At 38.8% G+C, this 17,572-nt stretch overlaps 1 protein-coding gene across 5 annotated transcripts in view; it reads right to left on the bottom strand.

Annotated features, from left to right (window-relative positions):
• Window positions 1-2,209: 2,209 nt before the first annotated feature.
• NOL4 (nucleolar protein 4) overlaps window positions 2,210-17,572 on the bottom strand; it is a 353,984-nt gene continuing 338,621 nt past the window's right edge. For 4 of the 5 annotated variants that reach the window (XM_036885429.2, XM_036885440.2, XM_057503970.1 and 1 more), the window contains one exon: window positions 2,211-4,063. In XM_036885429.2, the coding sequence (XP_036741324.2) occupies window positions 3,870-4,063 (194 nt within the window). In that variant the 3' untranslated portion in view covers window positions 2,211-3,869. Of the gene's footprint in view, window positions 4,064-17,572 lie in introns of all 5 variants that reach the window. The other variant, XM_057503972.1, reaches the window with a different exon arrangement.

The following is a 17,572-nucleotide window of genomic DNA, read 5'->3' as shown; positions in this document are numbered from 1 at the left end:
ACCTGGATGGCAGCGTGGTGAGCCTTCCAACCTCTCGGAATCTAAATGTGCACTGTCTGGTGATTTGTTACAGTGGCAGCAGAATGCTAAGACAGGTGCATCCACACAACAAAATGCTATAGTCATTAGAAGTGATACTCAAGCACAGTACCTGATGTGGGGAATATTCAGGGCATAGTGTTAGGTTGGAAAAACAGATGAGGGAACACCATAGGCAGTGTAGACAAAATCAAGTAGAAAAATTCTGATGTACCTGTTTAGATAAAATTGAAAAATCCTGCTGTAAGTTGTTACTTTTCTCTATGGATGCTGGGATTATTTTTTTCCTTCTTTTCCTGTATTTCCTGCATTTCTTTTGTAATCAGAAAATAGAATGAAACATTGAAAGTGACTGACCTTAAAATGAGACAGGGTACTCTACACAGTAGCATTTTCTCTCTCTTCAAAATCTTTTTCTTGAGTAAGATGAGCTCTAACTAAAACAGTGTCAGTAGGTTAACTTGCACTCAATCCTTTACCAAATTTCCTCATCCCAAACATACTTTAAAAGATAAACTGTTAAGTGTCTACCTGCTTTATTTTTTAATCTTTTTTTCTATGAACAGATATTTGAAACATCAACTATATGAAATTAAAAAATATTTTTGGCATACAATGCTTAATCTCTGAATAATATTTGTGTTAAGGTGTCAGGATTAATTATAATAGGAGAGTACTGTGTCCAAGATTAAATGTCCAGGTGAATGAACACATACAGATTCAGCTGGACAATCCCTTTTAACTTTCTCTGCCGGATTCTCCACTGGAACCCATCATTTAAAAAAAAAACAATCACTGCCTCCCCTTTAGCTTTACATATTTGATTTTCATTAGTGGTGGTTTTTACTGTTCATAGAGAACATAAGGAAATTAAATCTCTGAAAGCAGGATAAAACTCTCAGTGTTTAGTTAAATGTTTTATTTGACGTCAAGTGCAATTTTAGTAACTGTTACTTATCTACACAAAACTGCTGACTTCAGTGTAAAGGCCTGAGTCCAAGTTACCATGTAGTGTGTGACTGTTTAGCACCTGGGAGGCAGCAGGTGCAGTGAGCAGTGCGGGCTCTGGCGTCAGGCTGCCTGGGCTCTCGCTGTCCCTATCTCCTGGGGTTGCTGTGAGAGGTGATCAGTGGATAGTGGAGGGTACATCTGGATGCCCTTTTTCTGAGTGGTGTCACTTGAACTATGCAATTTCAGAAAATTCAGGAACTGCCTGTGTTTATATTCTCTGTGGTTATTTGAAAGCATATCTTCTTATTCACTGTGAAAGTCACACACATGTGACAAAGTGCTGTATGGAACGCAAGGTGACAGAAATGACAGAAACTTCTATTTGATGTCTGTGTTTATGATAGTTTTCTAGCACCTCATTTGAGTAAGAATATGAACCTGCACCATTTCTCTAAAATGCATTATAAAGATCTCTTTATTCTCCTGTGACAGTGTAAAGAAGACTAAGGTGTTTTTAGGTACAAGTCACAAAGGACAAGGAAAACAAAATTTTACTTCATCTTGGCCTCTGAGCTCCCCCAGGAAATGACGGGAGTCCTAGTTCCCTCATTCTATGTACAAAAAGCCATTGGGGAATTTAGTCCTTGGTGGGTGGGCCTAAGTTATAATTTAAGGTGAACATTTTATTAAAACAACAGCACCTTGCTGGAAGTTATGCTCATTTGCTTCATTATCACTATTAAGAATTTTTAATTCTACACTGAACTCAAACCTGTGAATTAGATTTTGTGAAATAGCAACCACGTCAAAGCCTTCAAATACTATTACAACAAAATCCTAAGAATGAAACAGGCATTTAAACAGGTAGAGGTTTCTCCTCAGATGTTGAATCAGAAGTGACCAAAAAAGCCAGATTACTCATGTAAAAATGAGAAATAAAAGCTGATTCTTAAATCAGATTAAATAATCAAATGAAATATCCTTGGTTTGCTGATTGGTTTTACTCCTTCTTGGAATAAATTCTTTTTAGACTTCATGTTGAGACTCTGTGGGACCTGGGGATATTCTTGAGATGTTGGTTTAGACTGTCAATTCTGTGCTAAATGTTGGATACAAAATAACATTTCATATTTTTAAAACAAACTTCTAAAAGTCAAGTATTATTCAGAAAGTTTATAAGTTTTCACAATCACTGTTTTAACACAGAAATCTGTTTATTAAACCAAACAGGAAAATTATACCAGCCCTCAATTTTTGAATTTTCATTTAAATAAGCAAACTCTAAATCCACACCTTAAAAGATGTTTGTGCATCTATGTATATCCAAAATACTCATATTATCAATAAGATTTTCACATTATATTCACCAACAGTATCACAAAAATTCTTTTTGTTTACATAACTGTAAAGAACAGTAATTCTAGAAACACTAGAAGAAAAAAGCATAGCAATGTCCACAGTTACAAGAAAAAGTGCACATTACTTGGTCACAATCACAGTCATTACTTTAAAAACTATATGTAACAAGTAGGTAAGAAATATCACTGATGCCTTAAACTCATTATCAAAGACTGAATGACATACATTTACATGAAATAAGGCAAATTCAGGAATGCACAAAGAATTTGTAATCCAAACAAAGCTAAAAAAAAAATTGTACAAGAAGCGTAGAGTAATGTACTTCTCCCTAAATATTTAAAAAATAGGCTTGCCTCAGTGCACAAAGAAAACACCGTTCATGTGTATCCAACACTATAAAATAAGAGAATGGCAAAGGGTGGAAATAGGAGAGGACAGTTCATTGCAGCTGCATCCACTGAGAGTTCTTTACATCCTTTTTACTAGAACTGCAAATTATACAAATCATATCAGGAGAGGTAATGGTCTTTTTGGAAACTGTGAAATAGAGAAATGAAAAAACTATACACAAGAGTGCAAATTTTCAGATTGTCACTTGCAACCTCTTAACATTCAATCATCAACGTCCAGTCGCTGCTGGAAGGACGTGTGTTAAGTCAGCAGCTGCAGCCCGGGGTGAACAGCTGTGAGAAACCAAGGTGTGATTTTTTTTCAATGCTATGTCTTTTATTTAATTAAAAATTCTGTAATGAAGACCACTATGGGAAAACTGCAATGTTGCGTGGATGCTTGAGATCAGCAAAGTGCAGAAATGTAGGCTTCTCTTAGAAGTAGTTCCTGAAGTGATGATTTAAAGAATGTAGACAAGGGGTTGTTTTTTTTTTTCTCAGCATCAAGTGTTTTTTTTTTTCTTAGAAAGAATTTGGAAAGAAGAGAAGGCAAAGGGACGTGGAAAATATACTTGCAATAGTTTCTCAAAACAGTTTTCTTTAAGGACCTATGAAAAAGTTACCAAAGTAAAAATGACAATTTTGAATGAAAAACAAGTTTTCTTTTTATAAAAATTACATATTTTTCTTTAAAATACAAGATCCTTTTCATTGTAATATCCTGTAGCAACAAGAAGTTTGGCTCTTTTTTTTTTTTTTTTGCCAGATACTGCAGCTTTCAGTCCAATAAGTCAGCAAATTCCATCAATATTTCAGTTGGATCTTGAACTATTTCTTTATACCACAGGCTTCTTCTGCTTTATCCTTGAATTAGGAATATACAGCCTTTCTTGCCCCAGTATTTGAGGTGACAATAAAACAAAAGCAGTAGGCTGGACACATTAAAGCATCTCAGAGGCCAGAGTTCCCTTGCAGGGCCTAACACATCACTGTATGGACCAAAGACCATGTGGCAGGATGGAAGTATTTCTCTAAAGACTGCAGTGAGACCAGAAGTCTCTGCTGAGCAATCAGAATGTCATTAGTGGAAACTGCAAATTCAGACCCCAGTGAATAGGACTGGCATTCAACTCAGTTCTGTTGTAAAATAAGATTTTCTAGTTCATCTGCAGAACGCAGTAAAAATGCAGCTGATTCTCGATACCCAGCAACCAGCTGTCTCACAGCATTGATTTCAGTCGGACTCAGCTGAGGTCTGGAGCTTGAGCTGCTGGAGGGCCCTGAGCTGGTGGCCAGCTGCCTCTTAACGCTGAGATCCGTGGGCCCTAGGAAAAATAATCACAGAATTAGACATGGGCAAGTTTCCTAGTTCTTTGAACCTGAGCACTAAATAAATTACTGTTGATGTAACTCAGGCATTCTTCTCGGGGAGCTGCTGACACTTGAGTCAAATACTTCTACTCTCAAGACTAAAGAGCCACATGGCACCGAATGAGTGGCTCGGTGAGACAGGGACCATGGATGTAGTCAGAGTAGGGTGAGGGCCTCCGGAGGGGGCAGGGCGGGATATCTGTAGTCAGAGCAATGTAACTACATGCAAGGAAACCCCCCTGCTAAAACTCTATGGTAAACATTGAGCTCTAGAATCATTCGTCAGTGAGATCAGTTAATGTTCCCCAGATAAAGAAGAGTAGCACATGTTTTATTATGCTAACCATTTGTAACCATGTGTAAGATTCACTTTAGCATGCTAAAAGGCCCAGGCCTATGTGTTGTCTTTCCTCCTTTGGATCTGACAAGGTGATTCTGCAAACTGAGCAACTAACTTAGCATGCAGACCCAGCTGTAGACAGCATGGTAAAGGGCAGGAAGAATTCCATCTTAAAGATAAGATTGCATTTTAACACCCAGGAAGTTCAAGAGGCAGGATTCTTTAGCAAGTAGACAATATCTCAGCCCACCTTGGGGGCTGGGCAGGCAGCCTTTTGATGTGCTCCCAGACCCAGGCCCCGGTGTCCCAGAGAGAAATCAAGGCAGGAAATTCCTTATGTTAATTTTTAATATTCAGGGGCCACTTAACAAGTCCACACCCCTAAGCTTTTTCATGTTCTCGAAAAATCCTCAACTGCCTATAAAACCCCCTAGACAACGCACCACCACGGACTCTCTTGTCCCCTCCTGGCGGGAGCCAGGAGCTCTGTCCTTTCACTTTATCTCTAAATAAAAGCCTGTACCTTGCTCTCCTACCTTGACTGTTTGTGAAGCTCATTATTCGGCTCTGCAAACAAGAACTCTGGCATCATCTTTGGGGGCTCATCTGGGATAACTTCGGAGGTGAGTATCGGCATCCAAGCCTGTCTTTTATTTCACTGTCCTTATAGAAGGAAGCCGTCTGTGACACACAACATCAGGCGCACGTCAGCCACTTAAATGGGACTAGCCTGGCTGCCGATCTCAAAGTCTCAAGCGACAGGTTCCCATGCGTCTCCCTCAGTGGATCCCCCGTCTCCCTTGGGAGCCGGGAAAGTCACCTGAGTGGAGGCCAGGATTCCCCTTCAGAGGCATCTCCTCGGATGCATGGGACTGAAGAAAGCCGTGGGCAACTGCAAGAGTCTAGGCTGAGGCTGCACTTCAGTGGCTTCTCAAAGGCCCACGTGCCTGGAATCAGACCCCAACAGCCCAACTGGGTGTCCGTGAGGAGCGCCTCTCTGTCTCTGTCTCTGTTTCTGACTCCCAGACTGCTTCTTCAGGCCGCCCTGGCCTCAGTGAGGCAGGGGGCATCCCTAACTCCCTTCTAACTTCATCAATTTCACGGAACCCGAGGCTCACCACCGCAAGGTAGGAGACCTATGCTTCGCTCTTATTCCTGACTAAATGCTGTACTTTTTATCTCATAAAAATGTGTCTGGGCACTTGTTAGCCACTTAAAAGATGATTAGCGTCGGCTACCAGTCTTAAGTCTCGGGTGAAAGGTTTCCCGGTGTCTGCCGCTCCTTGATCCCTCGCCTCCGGACGGACGGGAATGTTGGGGAGTGGCTGAGCCAATTTCCTACTTTCCTATCCTAATCTGCAGACTCCGAGGGCAGACCGGACTAGTTGGTCCTTGGATCTCGGCTCTGGCCGACTGATCCGATGGCGCTGAGTGAACCTCCGGCTAGGCTGCTGCCTATGCGAGAGTCGCAGATGACACCTGACCTCTTGTCTCAGTGATCAGATTTGTTATAGTGGGTGACTGGCAAGATAATTTCCAGGTAGTGGCAGAAACTGGTGTTTGAGAGTATAGGCCCACCCCCCATAAATGTCCGTGGCAGCCCCTGAATTTTATTTCTGGCCTTAGCAAAAAGTTCCCTTGCTCCCCATTCAAAGCAGTCCTCTTAGGACTGCGCCACTTTCTCCTGTGTAATGTAAATGAAGTCTGTAAAGTAATCAAGCTGAAACCTGAGACCAACATGTAAATGGCTCTATTCTGTTGATCCCCTTTCCTTAGAGGCAGTTGTCCTGGGGCTAGGCATTTCCTTTTCTGCAGCTCTGGGAAAGCAAAACAGGCTTGTGACTTAGATCAGGGCTCTGGCAGCAAGAAGTCACAGTCTCTGCACTTATCAGACAGGCAGGGGGCTCTCAAGGAAAGCTTGTGCAGAGAAAACTAGGGAAACTCCCAAAAGGTGTAAGTAGGAGCACACTGGTAAGGTCCCACTAAATCCAGAGCTCCGAAGTGACTCTTGCTTAGTGGGAAGGCAAGAGGGGAATCAAGGCAAGGTGCAGGCCACGCTGGTAAGGGGTGGTTAAATCCAGTAGGCTTGGCAGAGGGGGTGATTGACCACTGTCACCCAGGCTCCAAGGAGAGGGGACACCCTCACAGAGAAAGGCTGACCAGGTGCTACACACCCGTCTTTCTCTCTCTCTTTCAGATAGGAGCATCCTCTTCAAGGTTAAAGCCAGACATGCCTCTGGCATGCATTCTGAGGAACTGGGAGCAATTTTGATCCCCAGACCCTGAAAAAAAAATGTCATATCTTCTGCACACAAGCCTGGTCTCAATACAAACTCTCTAATGGAGAGGCTTGGTCCCTGAGAGAAGTATGCAATATAATAAGGTTATGCAGCTATATTTATTTTAATGCAAGGAAGGAAAATAGTCAAAAGTTCCGTGGACTACAATATGGAACTAGTTTTCTAAATTATTTTGGTAGAAATCTATTCTACTTATTGGGTTCATTATCTTCAAAAATTGAGAGGTTTTTAAACTAGACTCCCTGAAACAAAAGAAATGTATCTTCTGCAATACAGCCTGGCTTTAAATGACTGGAGCTAGAATTGTGCTTGCATTTCATTTCCAGACCCCTGGACACACACAGTCCCTATCAGTTCAGAGCCTTCATTGGCCCTGTTAGTCTGGGGCCATCTAAACCTTAACCCAGTTATATAAACTGCTCGCCTGTAGAGTGTATTCTTGAAAACTGAGATACTTTTAGTCAAATAAGCTAAAAGGAAAGGCAATTGGATATCAGTAACTCAAGTCTCTGTGTCAGTTTATCTGTCTGTGTATATGTTCTTTTTATGAAGAGTGTTGCTAACTGTAGTCATTATGTCTCAGTCTGTATGTTTGTGTGTCTAAGCATGTAGATGAAAGATTTTTCTACCTCCGGATGGTATTAATGAAATTGATTTAAAGACAAGTGCTTGTGAAAATTGGGCATTCTAAAACTTCCAGAGAATGCTAATGGAAAATATTAAGCATTAATGCTAATTTAAGTTGAACTGAAATGGACATGTCCTTATGGTTCTCAGCTTCCTAAGTTTACCTAAAGTCATTTAAGTTAATGTTACCTGCTAAATCTTTCAACAATAAAATGCTTAGAGGCTTTGTCTAATATTCAGTAAAGGTTTTGTAAGTAGTCTAGTATAGTTGTTAGGAATGAGTAAACTAAATGTAGCAAGTGAACTTCTTAATAATAGTGTGTTACAGTGTGTATACCTACCTGCAGCCTGAGAATCTTTGTGGTAACCTAAAACCTTAAAGTTTTGCTAAATTAAGAAGATATACTTTGTGCTTAGTGAGAAATTGTGTTGTAAAGCTCATGGTTACAGAAATTATAAAATGTTCATAAATTTGTCAATCCAAAGCATGCTAGTGTAACAGTTTACAATAGCCTGCTTCTCAGTGTTCACTAAAAATTAAGGTACCTAATGGTTTTAAGTTCTAATTAAAACTACTTAAAGTAACAAGGAAAACATTTCTGCATGCTAAAGAATGTGCCTTTTGGTAAAAGAAAGTAACTTTGTTCTAAAGTACAGCTGTTTATTTAGAGAGAGAACTCTAAATGTAAAAAGAAAGTTGTAGAAAGTTTGTAGAAAAATTTAATATGGTCATGCTATATAAAATTAAAGCAAATGAGTCTCGGCATCAAGTACACAGCAAAATTAGAATTTTGTTTTCAGTTAAAAAAAAAGTTTTCTTAACTGTTAGTCTGCTTTTAATATTGAAAGATTGCAAAAAGTTCTCTGTTTTATCAAAGCAGTTTCTCATGCTTAAAGTCTCAGTGAGTTGTCACAGAGTATTTAAGAAAATGAGATCTTAATATGAAAAGAACTAAAAGCTAAACTTTGCTAACAACTGTGTAACCTTCTTTATTTGCCTTTGAGGTATTTTGTTGTCATTCTAGTTAAATGGATAAGTATTGCTTCATGGCAACCTATAATCCTACTTAAGCAAGTGCCAAAAAAAAAAAAATCAAATTCAAAAAGGTGCTTTTACCTCCACTTAATTCTGATATTTTCCAGAGGGCCCCTGGAACATGTCAGAGGAATTTTTTTCTCATTGGAGAAAGTATTTGGCTAATTTGGCTTATTTATCTGATATATATTTACCTGGAAAGCACTGTCAAAGGGAATGATGCTAAACTTTGTTACTGAATGTTTTGTGTTACAGAAATATCCGAATTTCCTTATGTCAACTGTCTTACAGTAAGCTCTCATCAGATCTTTAACCATTGTCATTTGTAAGTCTTTTGTCATTTATAGTCACTGTTTTATTACTCCTAAGCTAGTAAAGAACTAGATTTCAGCAGAACAGGTATTGGTTACCTAAGATTAAGTAAACTAAGGAAGATGATTTTGTGGCTTTTTGTTTCAAATGTTGCTAATAAAGTGTTTAAAGCTTTTTCTCTTAAGCTGACTGACAACAGTTTCGTAAATGACAATACCTTTATAAGCAGAATTGAAACATTTATCTTTCTCTCTACCTGATCCCTCCAGAATTTAAAAACTCTCAATGAGTATTTTTATATTTCATGGCAGTATGTTTATTTGCATAAGTTCAATAAGAACCTGCTTTCCTTGTAAGAGGACCAATTAAAAACACAGGTTATACTACCAAGGCTTTGACTGGAATGTCATACCTGAGAGACACGTGTGTAAACTCAGATATGAAGAGCTTTAAGGAACTAAGGTTGACTTTATAAAGCCAACAAAGCCCCTTGGAAGAACTGGCCTGGTACCTTGCTTACAGGGTTCCCAGCAGCCTTACCAAGTGAGTAAGGAATGTCACTTCCTGGCAAGTGCAGGAACCTCAGGATGTCTTGGGGACCTCGAGAAGAGAGGAATTCACCCAAATCTACAGGTATTGCAGGCACAACCTGATGGCAAGTCTGGCTTGGCTATCTGGCCTCAAGAGGCTTTTAAAAGTTCAATCTGAAATTCCTTACAAAAAGTTCCAGCAAAGCACATTTAAAAGAGCCTATGTAATCAATTGCTCTTCTTGCTGCACTTATGCAAATAATAAAGCCAAGTGTTAATTATTTTCTTAATCTGGTTACTTCTAATAAAAATGAGGGTGATTTTGGAGAAAAGTATTGTTTCAATAATGCAGCCTTGTCCATACTAAACCCTAGTACTAGTCACTGAGACATAAACTAGATCCAAAAGTCTAGCTTCTTCAAAATATCTGGCTATGATTTCCCAGAGGTTTTAGTTTTCTCCTATCATTTCAATTAAAGTTTTACTATTTCTAGTTCTCATGTTCAACCATGCATTCTTAATCTCATCAAGTTTGTCCTTCCAGAATGGAAAATCTGACTCCAGATACTGCTACTTAACTTAATAACATGATTTGTTCTATCTTGCCTAGAAGCCACAAAACTGCAAATAGTAATAGAAATGGAACCTGGAATAGAAGTGCCCATCTTCCGAGGCCCTCTCGAATGACCACTGATGGAGACCTAGCTGCACCCCTTACTGTGCCCCCTCTCAGCATGAAGCAGCCAGAGCGGTCATCGCCTCCTTTCCCTAGCAGCAGCTAGGGTCTCCATCTGTAGAGGGGGGAATGAGACAGGGACCATGGATGTAGTCAGAGTAGGGTGAGGGCCTCCGGAGGGGGCAGGGCGGGATATCTGTAGTCAGAGCAATGTAACTACATGCAAGGAAACCCCCCTGCTAAAACTCTATGGTAAACATTGAGCTCTAGAATCATTCGTCAGTGAGATCAGTTAATGTTCCCCAGATAAAGAAGAGTAGCACATGTTTTATTATGCTAACCATTTGTAACCATGTGTAAGATTCACTTTAGCATGCTAAAAGGCCCAGGCCTATGTGTTGTCTTTCCTCCTTTGGATCTGACAAGGTGATTCTGCAAACTGAGCAACTAACTTAGCATGCAGACCCAGCTGTAGACAGCATGGTAAAGGGCAGGAAGAATTCCATCTTAAAGATAAGATTGCATTTTAACACCCAGGAAGTTCAAGAGGCAGGATTCTTTAGCAAGTAGACAATATCTCAGCCCACCTTGGGGGCTGGGCAGGCAGCCTTTTGATGTGCTCCCAGACCCAGGCCCCGGTGTCCCAGAGAGAAATCAAGGCAGGAAATTCCTTATGTTAATTTTTAATATTCAGGGGCCACTTAACAAGTCCACACCCCTAAGCTTTTTCATGTTCTCGAAAAATCCTCAACTGCCTATAAAACCCCCTAGACAACACACCACTACGGGCTCTCTTGTCCCCTCCTGGCGGGAGCCAGGAGCTCTGTCCTTTCACTTTATCTCTAAATAAAAGCCTGTACCTTGCTCTCCTATCTTGACTGTGAAGCTCATTATTCGGCTCTGCAAACAAGAACCCTGGCATCATGGGTATCCTAGACTCCTCGCCTGTCACCTCACTGGGGACAACAGCCAAGCCTACTCCTAACATGTGTTTTTTGAAAATTCAATTTTAGTCTCCCTTGCACATCTTGTAGAAGTTTCTCTGGAGTGGTGTAAAACCCTGGGAATTACCAATGATTTTTAACAAATGACTGAGACTGGCACCAATTCAGAAGGAAGAACAATCCTTGATTGTGATGCTAATGACTGTTACAAATTCTTCATTTGAGAACTGAGGTGTGGGGGAGACCCTACACACATTGAATGACTTCTAAGTGGCACAATAAGGAAGTGAGCCAGGTGTTATCATTTAAGGCAAAATATTTTTTTCCATCAGGTTGACTGGTGCTTGAAAAATGGACATAACAGATTGAAGTTTGCTGCAGAAGTATGCAGTAAGTAAACGATCAGCACAAACAATGCCACAAAGACTGACCAGAATACTGCTTTAGGTATTGTTAAAGTAATTTCTATATTTATTTGCACAAAATATTCATATATGTCAAAACTTGTTATTACATATATTTAAACCAAGACAGGTATGTTTGTTTTTTGATGATAATTTTTAAGCTTTTACTTACAAAGCTATTTAAAAATCTTATGATTTGGATCATTTTTGGATTATCAGGAACTTTTATCGGAATTCATTTTACCTTTCATTAAGCAATTGTGATAAATTTTCAGTGAGTAATAAATTAAAAATCCTTGAATAAAATATTCCTAAGGACATAATTAAAAGCATGCTTAAAAACTAGTGATACTATAAGTTGAAAGTATTTCAACCTATTCTTTTCTAAACGTACTGTAACTTTTCATATAATTGTATTCATTTCACGAACTAAAACAAGGGATATTATTTCACCCTCCTAGTACTCTATGAGGCATGATGCAGACAGGTGGAAACCCAAACCCCTTCACCCTCTACCCTAAGCAGGCAGATGTCCCATGAGAGGGAAATGGCTTCGCTCGGGAGTTAATTAGGACAGAGACAAGAGGAGCACACAAGAACTCTTGGCATCTGAGAGAAACGTTATTTCCGCTTCCGCCATGGCCTTTCAAAAGCTTTTATTTTCTCGCAGAGGTTATCTTCCATTTGTCCTACTATTTACCAAGTCATGATACTGAAGAGCTGAAGGGAGAGGTACAGGGAAGTCATACAGGCAAACGGGAATCACCGAGCAAGTATCCAAGCAAATCATTAATAGCAAACAGTTTATCTGGAGAGTTCTGAGTGGGTTAAAACAGTGTCGTGGCACTTGGGCTGTCTTGGCTATTGTAAATAATGTTGCAGTAAACATAGGGGTGAATATGTCTTTTTGAATCAGAGATTTTTTTTTTCTTAGGGTAAATTCCTAAGAGCAGAATTACTGGGTTGTATGGTATTTCTACTTTTAGTTTCTTGAGGAACCTCCACACTGCTTTCCAGTGGCTGTACCAACTGACATTCCCACCAGCAGTGCATGAGGGTTCCCTTCTCCACATCCTTGCCAACAGTTGTTATTTCTTGCCTTTTGGATGGTGGCCATTCTCACTGGTGTGAGGTGGTATCTCATTGTGGTTTTGATTTGCATTTCCTTGATGATTAGCAATGTGGAGCATCTTTTCATGTGCTTGTTGGCATCTGTATGTCTTCTTTGGAAAAATGTCTTCAGGTCTTCTGCCCAGACTTTTTTTTGTGTGTGTTGTATGAGTTCTTTATTTCTGATATTAAACCTTTATAAGACAAATGATTTGTGAGTATATTCTCCCATTCAGTAGGTTGCCTATTACTGATGATGTTCTTTGCTTTGTAGAAGCTTGTTAGTTTGATATAGTCCCACTTGTTTATTACTGTTTTTGTTTCCCTTGCTGAAGTGTCCATCCATAGATGAATGGATAAAATGTGGTACATATACACAGTGGAATATTACTCAGCCATAAAAAAGAAAATATTGCCATTCATGACAAAATGGATGGACCTAGAGAGTATTGTGCTAAATGAAATAAGTCAAAGACAAATACTATATGATTCCACTTATATATGGAATCTAAAAAAGTAAAACAGAGAATAAACTGGTGGTTGCCTGGGGGAGATGGGAAAAATAGGTGAAGGGGATAAAGAGGTTCAAACTTCCAATTACAAAAAAGTCAAAGGGATAAAAAGTACAGCATAGGGAATATAGTCAATAATATTGTAATAACTTTGGAGCGATTATAAGTATACTTATTGAGCATTACATAATGTATATAGTTGTTGAATCACTACATTGTACACCTGAAATCAATATATTATTGACTCCAATTAAAAAAGAAGTGTTATGATGTAACAGGGATTCTGGTCTCTGAATGGAACCACTTCAAATTTCCTTTTTTGTCACTTTAATTGAGACCATTATTGACACAGGCACACACTGCATGACCCTGTGATTCAGAAGCCACTCACACCTGTTACTAATTTCTTCCAGAAAGTTGTCTCATTATCTTGGTTTGTTTTGGATCTACGGGATCAGGATTGAGTGTATAAATCAAAAGAGCAAGGAGTTCTTTTTGCTGAGGATTTATTATGCAAATCTTCAAACTTATGAAGTTGGGTAAGGAAGAAAAGTAACACATAAAATATGCAAAAATGAACTAATTATATAACTAGTGACTACTCAGGCCCTCCCTGTTTGCCACTAGTATTTGTTTCTGCTTCACTGAGTCACTGTCATACTTGACTGGTTTGGCATTAACCCAAATAACAAAATATAATTAAAATTTGAAATCTTACTGTGATTGATGAATATTCTATGAAGATGCTGAATTTAATGAAGACCAGGAAAATATTTTTGGAGACCTACTCCAATTACAGACAAGGCCACGAAAAGTATGGCTATGGAAGAGAGGGACCAGTGGACAAGAAAATGAGCATCTAATAACAGATAGATGCTTCAGAAGAAAATGATTTGAATATCAAGTGTTAAAACAAATATTCAGGAAGCCTGACAAGGCCATTTTTATGTAAGTACCTAAATTTTAACCAAAATGATGCATTCTGAAAAACTGAATGAGAAATAACACATTTCATGCTAACATACAATGTTGGAAAAATTAAAACCCAGCAAAACTAACCCTTGATATATTTTTTTTTAAGGCTCAGGAGCACATTTAAATTATAATTCTAATCACATGAAAATGTGTATCAGTAATTATTTTTCAATCTAAAGTATCAAATACCTTCTGCCTGTTTTGGGTTCCTATTTTAATCATATTCACTTTCGTGGCCTCCTTTTGGTGCCCGTAGTCCTCAGATAAGAGTGACCTGACGGCTGGCACCTGCTGTGTCACCACATCATGCTAGACAGCTGGAGGGTGCACAGCATGAAATAAGACTCTGAGTACTTGTGGAGTAAGTGAAGTGCAGATACTTTTGACAGCTGGCATGCAAGAAATGGGGAATAAGTGATGTCATTCAAAACACCCAATTAAAGTTAAAACTTAAGAAAAGTTACCTCCACTACATGGGATTATTATTATTGCCATAAACATTATCTAAAATTAAGAAAACAAAAACTAAGTACAATTGCTTGTAACAGTACTTTCCACAAGAATTGTTGCTGAAAAAGAGAAAAATAGTTATTATGCATTTCCTAAATGTTTGTTACCACCAAAATGAGTCTTGAGTTGGGCATTAAATCAGTCCTAGCTGCACACAGCTCCTGTGTGCCTTCACCAGAATCTCCACTCCAAAGTCACGTGTTCTGAAATGTTTGGACAACTGACAATTCATTTAACAATTTAAAATAAGTGAATGACATTTTCTAATTCATGCTTTAAAACAGGTTGGCAAACCTTTTATTACAAAGGGCCAGATAATAAATATTTTAGTGATTTCGGGTCAAGAGGTATGTAGGTCTTACATAAAAAGAAAGTAAATTTATGCAAAAATCTTCTGAGGTATAATTGACATATTCGTTTCAGGTATACAATATGATTTGGTATTCATATATATTACAAAATGATCCCAGTAAGTCTAGTTAACATCCATCACCACATATAGTTACAAATTATTTTTTCTTGTGGTAAAAACTACTCTTAACAACTTTCATATATACAATATTAACTATAGTGGCCATGCTGTAATTACATCCCTATGACTTATTCATAAAAGGAAGTTTGTACCTTTTGACCACCTTCACACATCTCATCTGAACCCTCCCTACCCATCTGCCTACCACCAATCTGTTCTGTGCATCTGCGAGTTTTGGATTTTGTTTTGTTTTTTGTGATCCCACAGGTAAGCAAGATCATACAGTATTTTACTTAGCAGCATGATACCTTCTAGGTTTAACTTACTTCACTGAGCATAATACTCTGTAGGTCCATCCATGTTGTTGCAGATGGAATACTGCCTTCTTTTTTGTGGATAAATAACACACACAAATACTATTTTCTTGATCCATTCACCCATCAGTGGACACAGGTTGCTTCCATGTCTTGACTACTGCAAATAATGCTTTGGTGAATGTGGGGGTGCACATGTCTTTTCATGTTAGTGTTTTCAGTCCCTTTGGATAAATATCCAGAAGTGGGATAGCTGGATCTTATGGTAGGAGGAGGGTATTCAAACATGTCTAATTCAGGATAAAACATAACCATGTACTGCTAAAAATTTCCTGTGGATTTTACTTGTTTTGCCTTCAGATAAAATTGCAGTAGGACAAGGCCTTACAATTCAGGAAAATGAGGGAGAAATGGCCAAGGCCCCTTGGGTTCCAAAAGGGCCCTCCTCAGAGCTCCTTCTCTCTGCTCTGGGAAGACAGTGGAGGAGATACACACTTTAGTGTAACAAGGCTGTGTTTAACGAAGACTGAAGTTGGTCATACAGGCAAGTGCTATGGGGCTCGGGGAGTGAGCAGTAAGACCACCTCCCAGCACCTTCCCCTGGCTAGGGACTCACACTGTCCCCCCCACAGCCTCTCAGTGGGGACAGCAGAGCAGGAGGACTAGCTCCATTTTACTGTTGGGAAAACTGAGGTTCACTGGCTTGCCCAAAGCCCCACAGGGTTCCTGGTTCCCTCCTTCTGCATAGCTGTGGCCCAGCATGGAGATCGTCTGAGCAATGGGGCCAAGGAGCATGAATGACCCTGAAGAAAAGCAGAAGGATGTGGACACAGCCGGGGTGTGGGGTGTGAAGACGCTGAGAGGTGCTGGCTGAGGCCAAGTGCAGTTATTTTTAAAGCCAGAATTTATTTCTAGTTAAAACTGTTCAAGAGACTTTAACAAGGCCCAAAGATGTCTGAGTTTAATATAATATTGAGGTGGTGTCTCTTGGTTCCTCCATTGGTAGTGAATCAATTTGATCTTGGTTAATTCACTTTTACATGGGTAGTGTTGACTTTTTCTGACTCCCAGAATCTTTCATATGGGACCATCAGTCCATGAATGATGAAAAAAGCAATTCCAGGATAAAATGAAGACATGGTTGCTGAGCCTAGCCGAACATCCATCCTTCCTGCATTTTTCTTGGAAACCAAGGTCCTCTGAGCGTCAGTGTGGGTAGCTGAGATCATGAGTCTGATTTGGCATCAGGGTAATGCTGGCCTCATAGAAATGACTTTGGAAGCATTTCCTCCTATTTTTTAGAAGAGTTTAAGAAAAATTGGTATTAGTTCTTTAAATGTTTGGTAGAATTCACCAGTGAAGCCATCTGGCATTGGCATTTTTTTGTTGGGAAATTTCTGATTACTGACTCAATCTCCTTACAACTAGTAAGTCCCATTTTGTCATAATTCAGTCTTGGTAGCTCATATATTTCTAGGAATTTATCCATTTTTTCCACTTCTTGGCATATAATTGTCCAAAGTAGTCTCTGTATGTATGTGATATCAATTGCAATGTCTCCTTTTCCATTTTTTATTTCATTTCAATTTTTTTTTTTAGTCTAGCTGAAGGTGTGTCAATTTTACCTTTTTTAAAAAAGGTTTTAGCTTCATTGACCAGTTCTATTCTTCGGTCTATTACATTAATTTCCACTCTGATACTTTTTTCCTTCCTCCTGCTAACTTTGGACTTCACTTATTCTTCTTTTTCTGGTTCTTTGGGACGTAAAGTTGAGATCTCTCATGATTCTTTATGTAGGCATTCATCACTATGAATATCCTTCTTAGAACTGCTTTGTTGCATCTCACAAATTTTGCTATGTTAATTTTAATTAGTCCCAAGATTTTTTTTTTATTCTTCATTTGATTTTCGACCCACTGGTTGTTTAATCTGCACATATGTGTGAATCTTCCAGTTCTCTTCTTGTAATTGATTTCTAGTTCACACCATTGTGATAGGAAAAGGTACTTGAAATGATTTCAATCTTAAATTTATTAAAACTTGTTTTGTGGTATAACATGATTTATCCTGGAAAACATTCCATATGTACTTTAGAACAATGTATATTCTGTGGCTTTTGGATGGAATGTTCTGTATAGATCTGTTAAGTCCATCTTTTCTAACATATTATTCAAAGCTGATGTTTCCTTATTGATATTCTGTCTAGATAATCTATCCATTGATGAAAGTTCCCTTCTATTATTGTACTGCTGTCTCTCCCTTTAGATCTGTTACTTTATATATTTAGGTGTTCCTATTTTTGATGCATAAATATTTACAAATGTTATAGCCTCTTCTTGGATTAACTCCTTTATTGTTATGTAATGACTGTCTCTTATCACAGTGTTCATCTTACAGTATA

This window comes from Manis pentadactyla, chromosome 6 (assembly GCF_030020395.1).
Source record: "Manis pentadactyla isolate mManPen7 chromosome 6, mManPen7.hap1, whole genome shotgun sequence".
Taxonomy (NCBI): domain Eukaryota; kingdom Metazoa; phylum Chordata; class Mammalia; order Pholidota; family Manidae; genus Manis; species Manis pentadactyla.
This window is presented reverse-complemented; position numbering and strand designations above follow the sequence as displayed.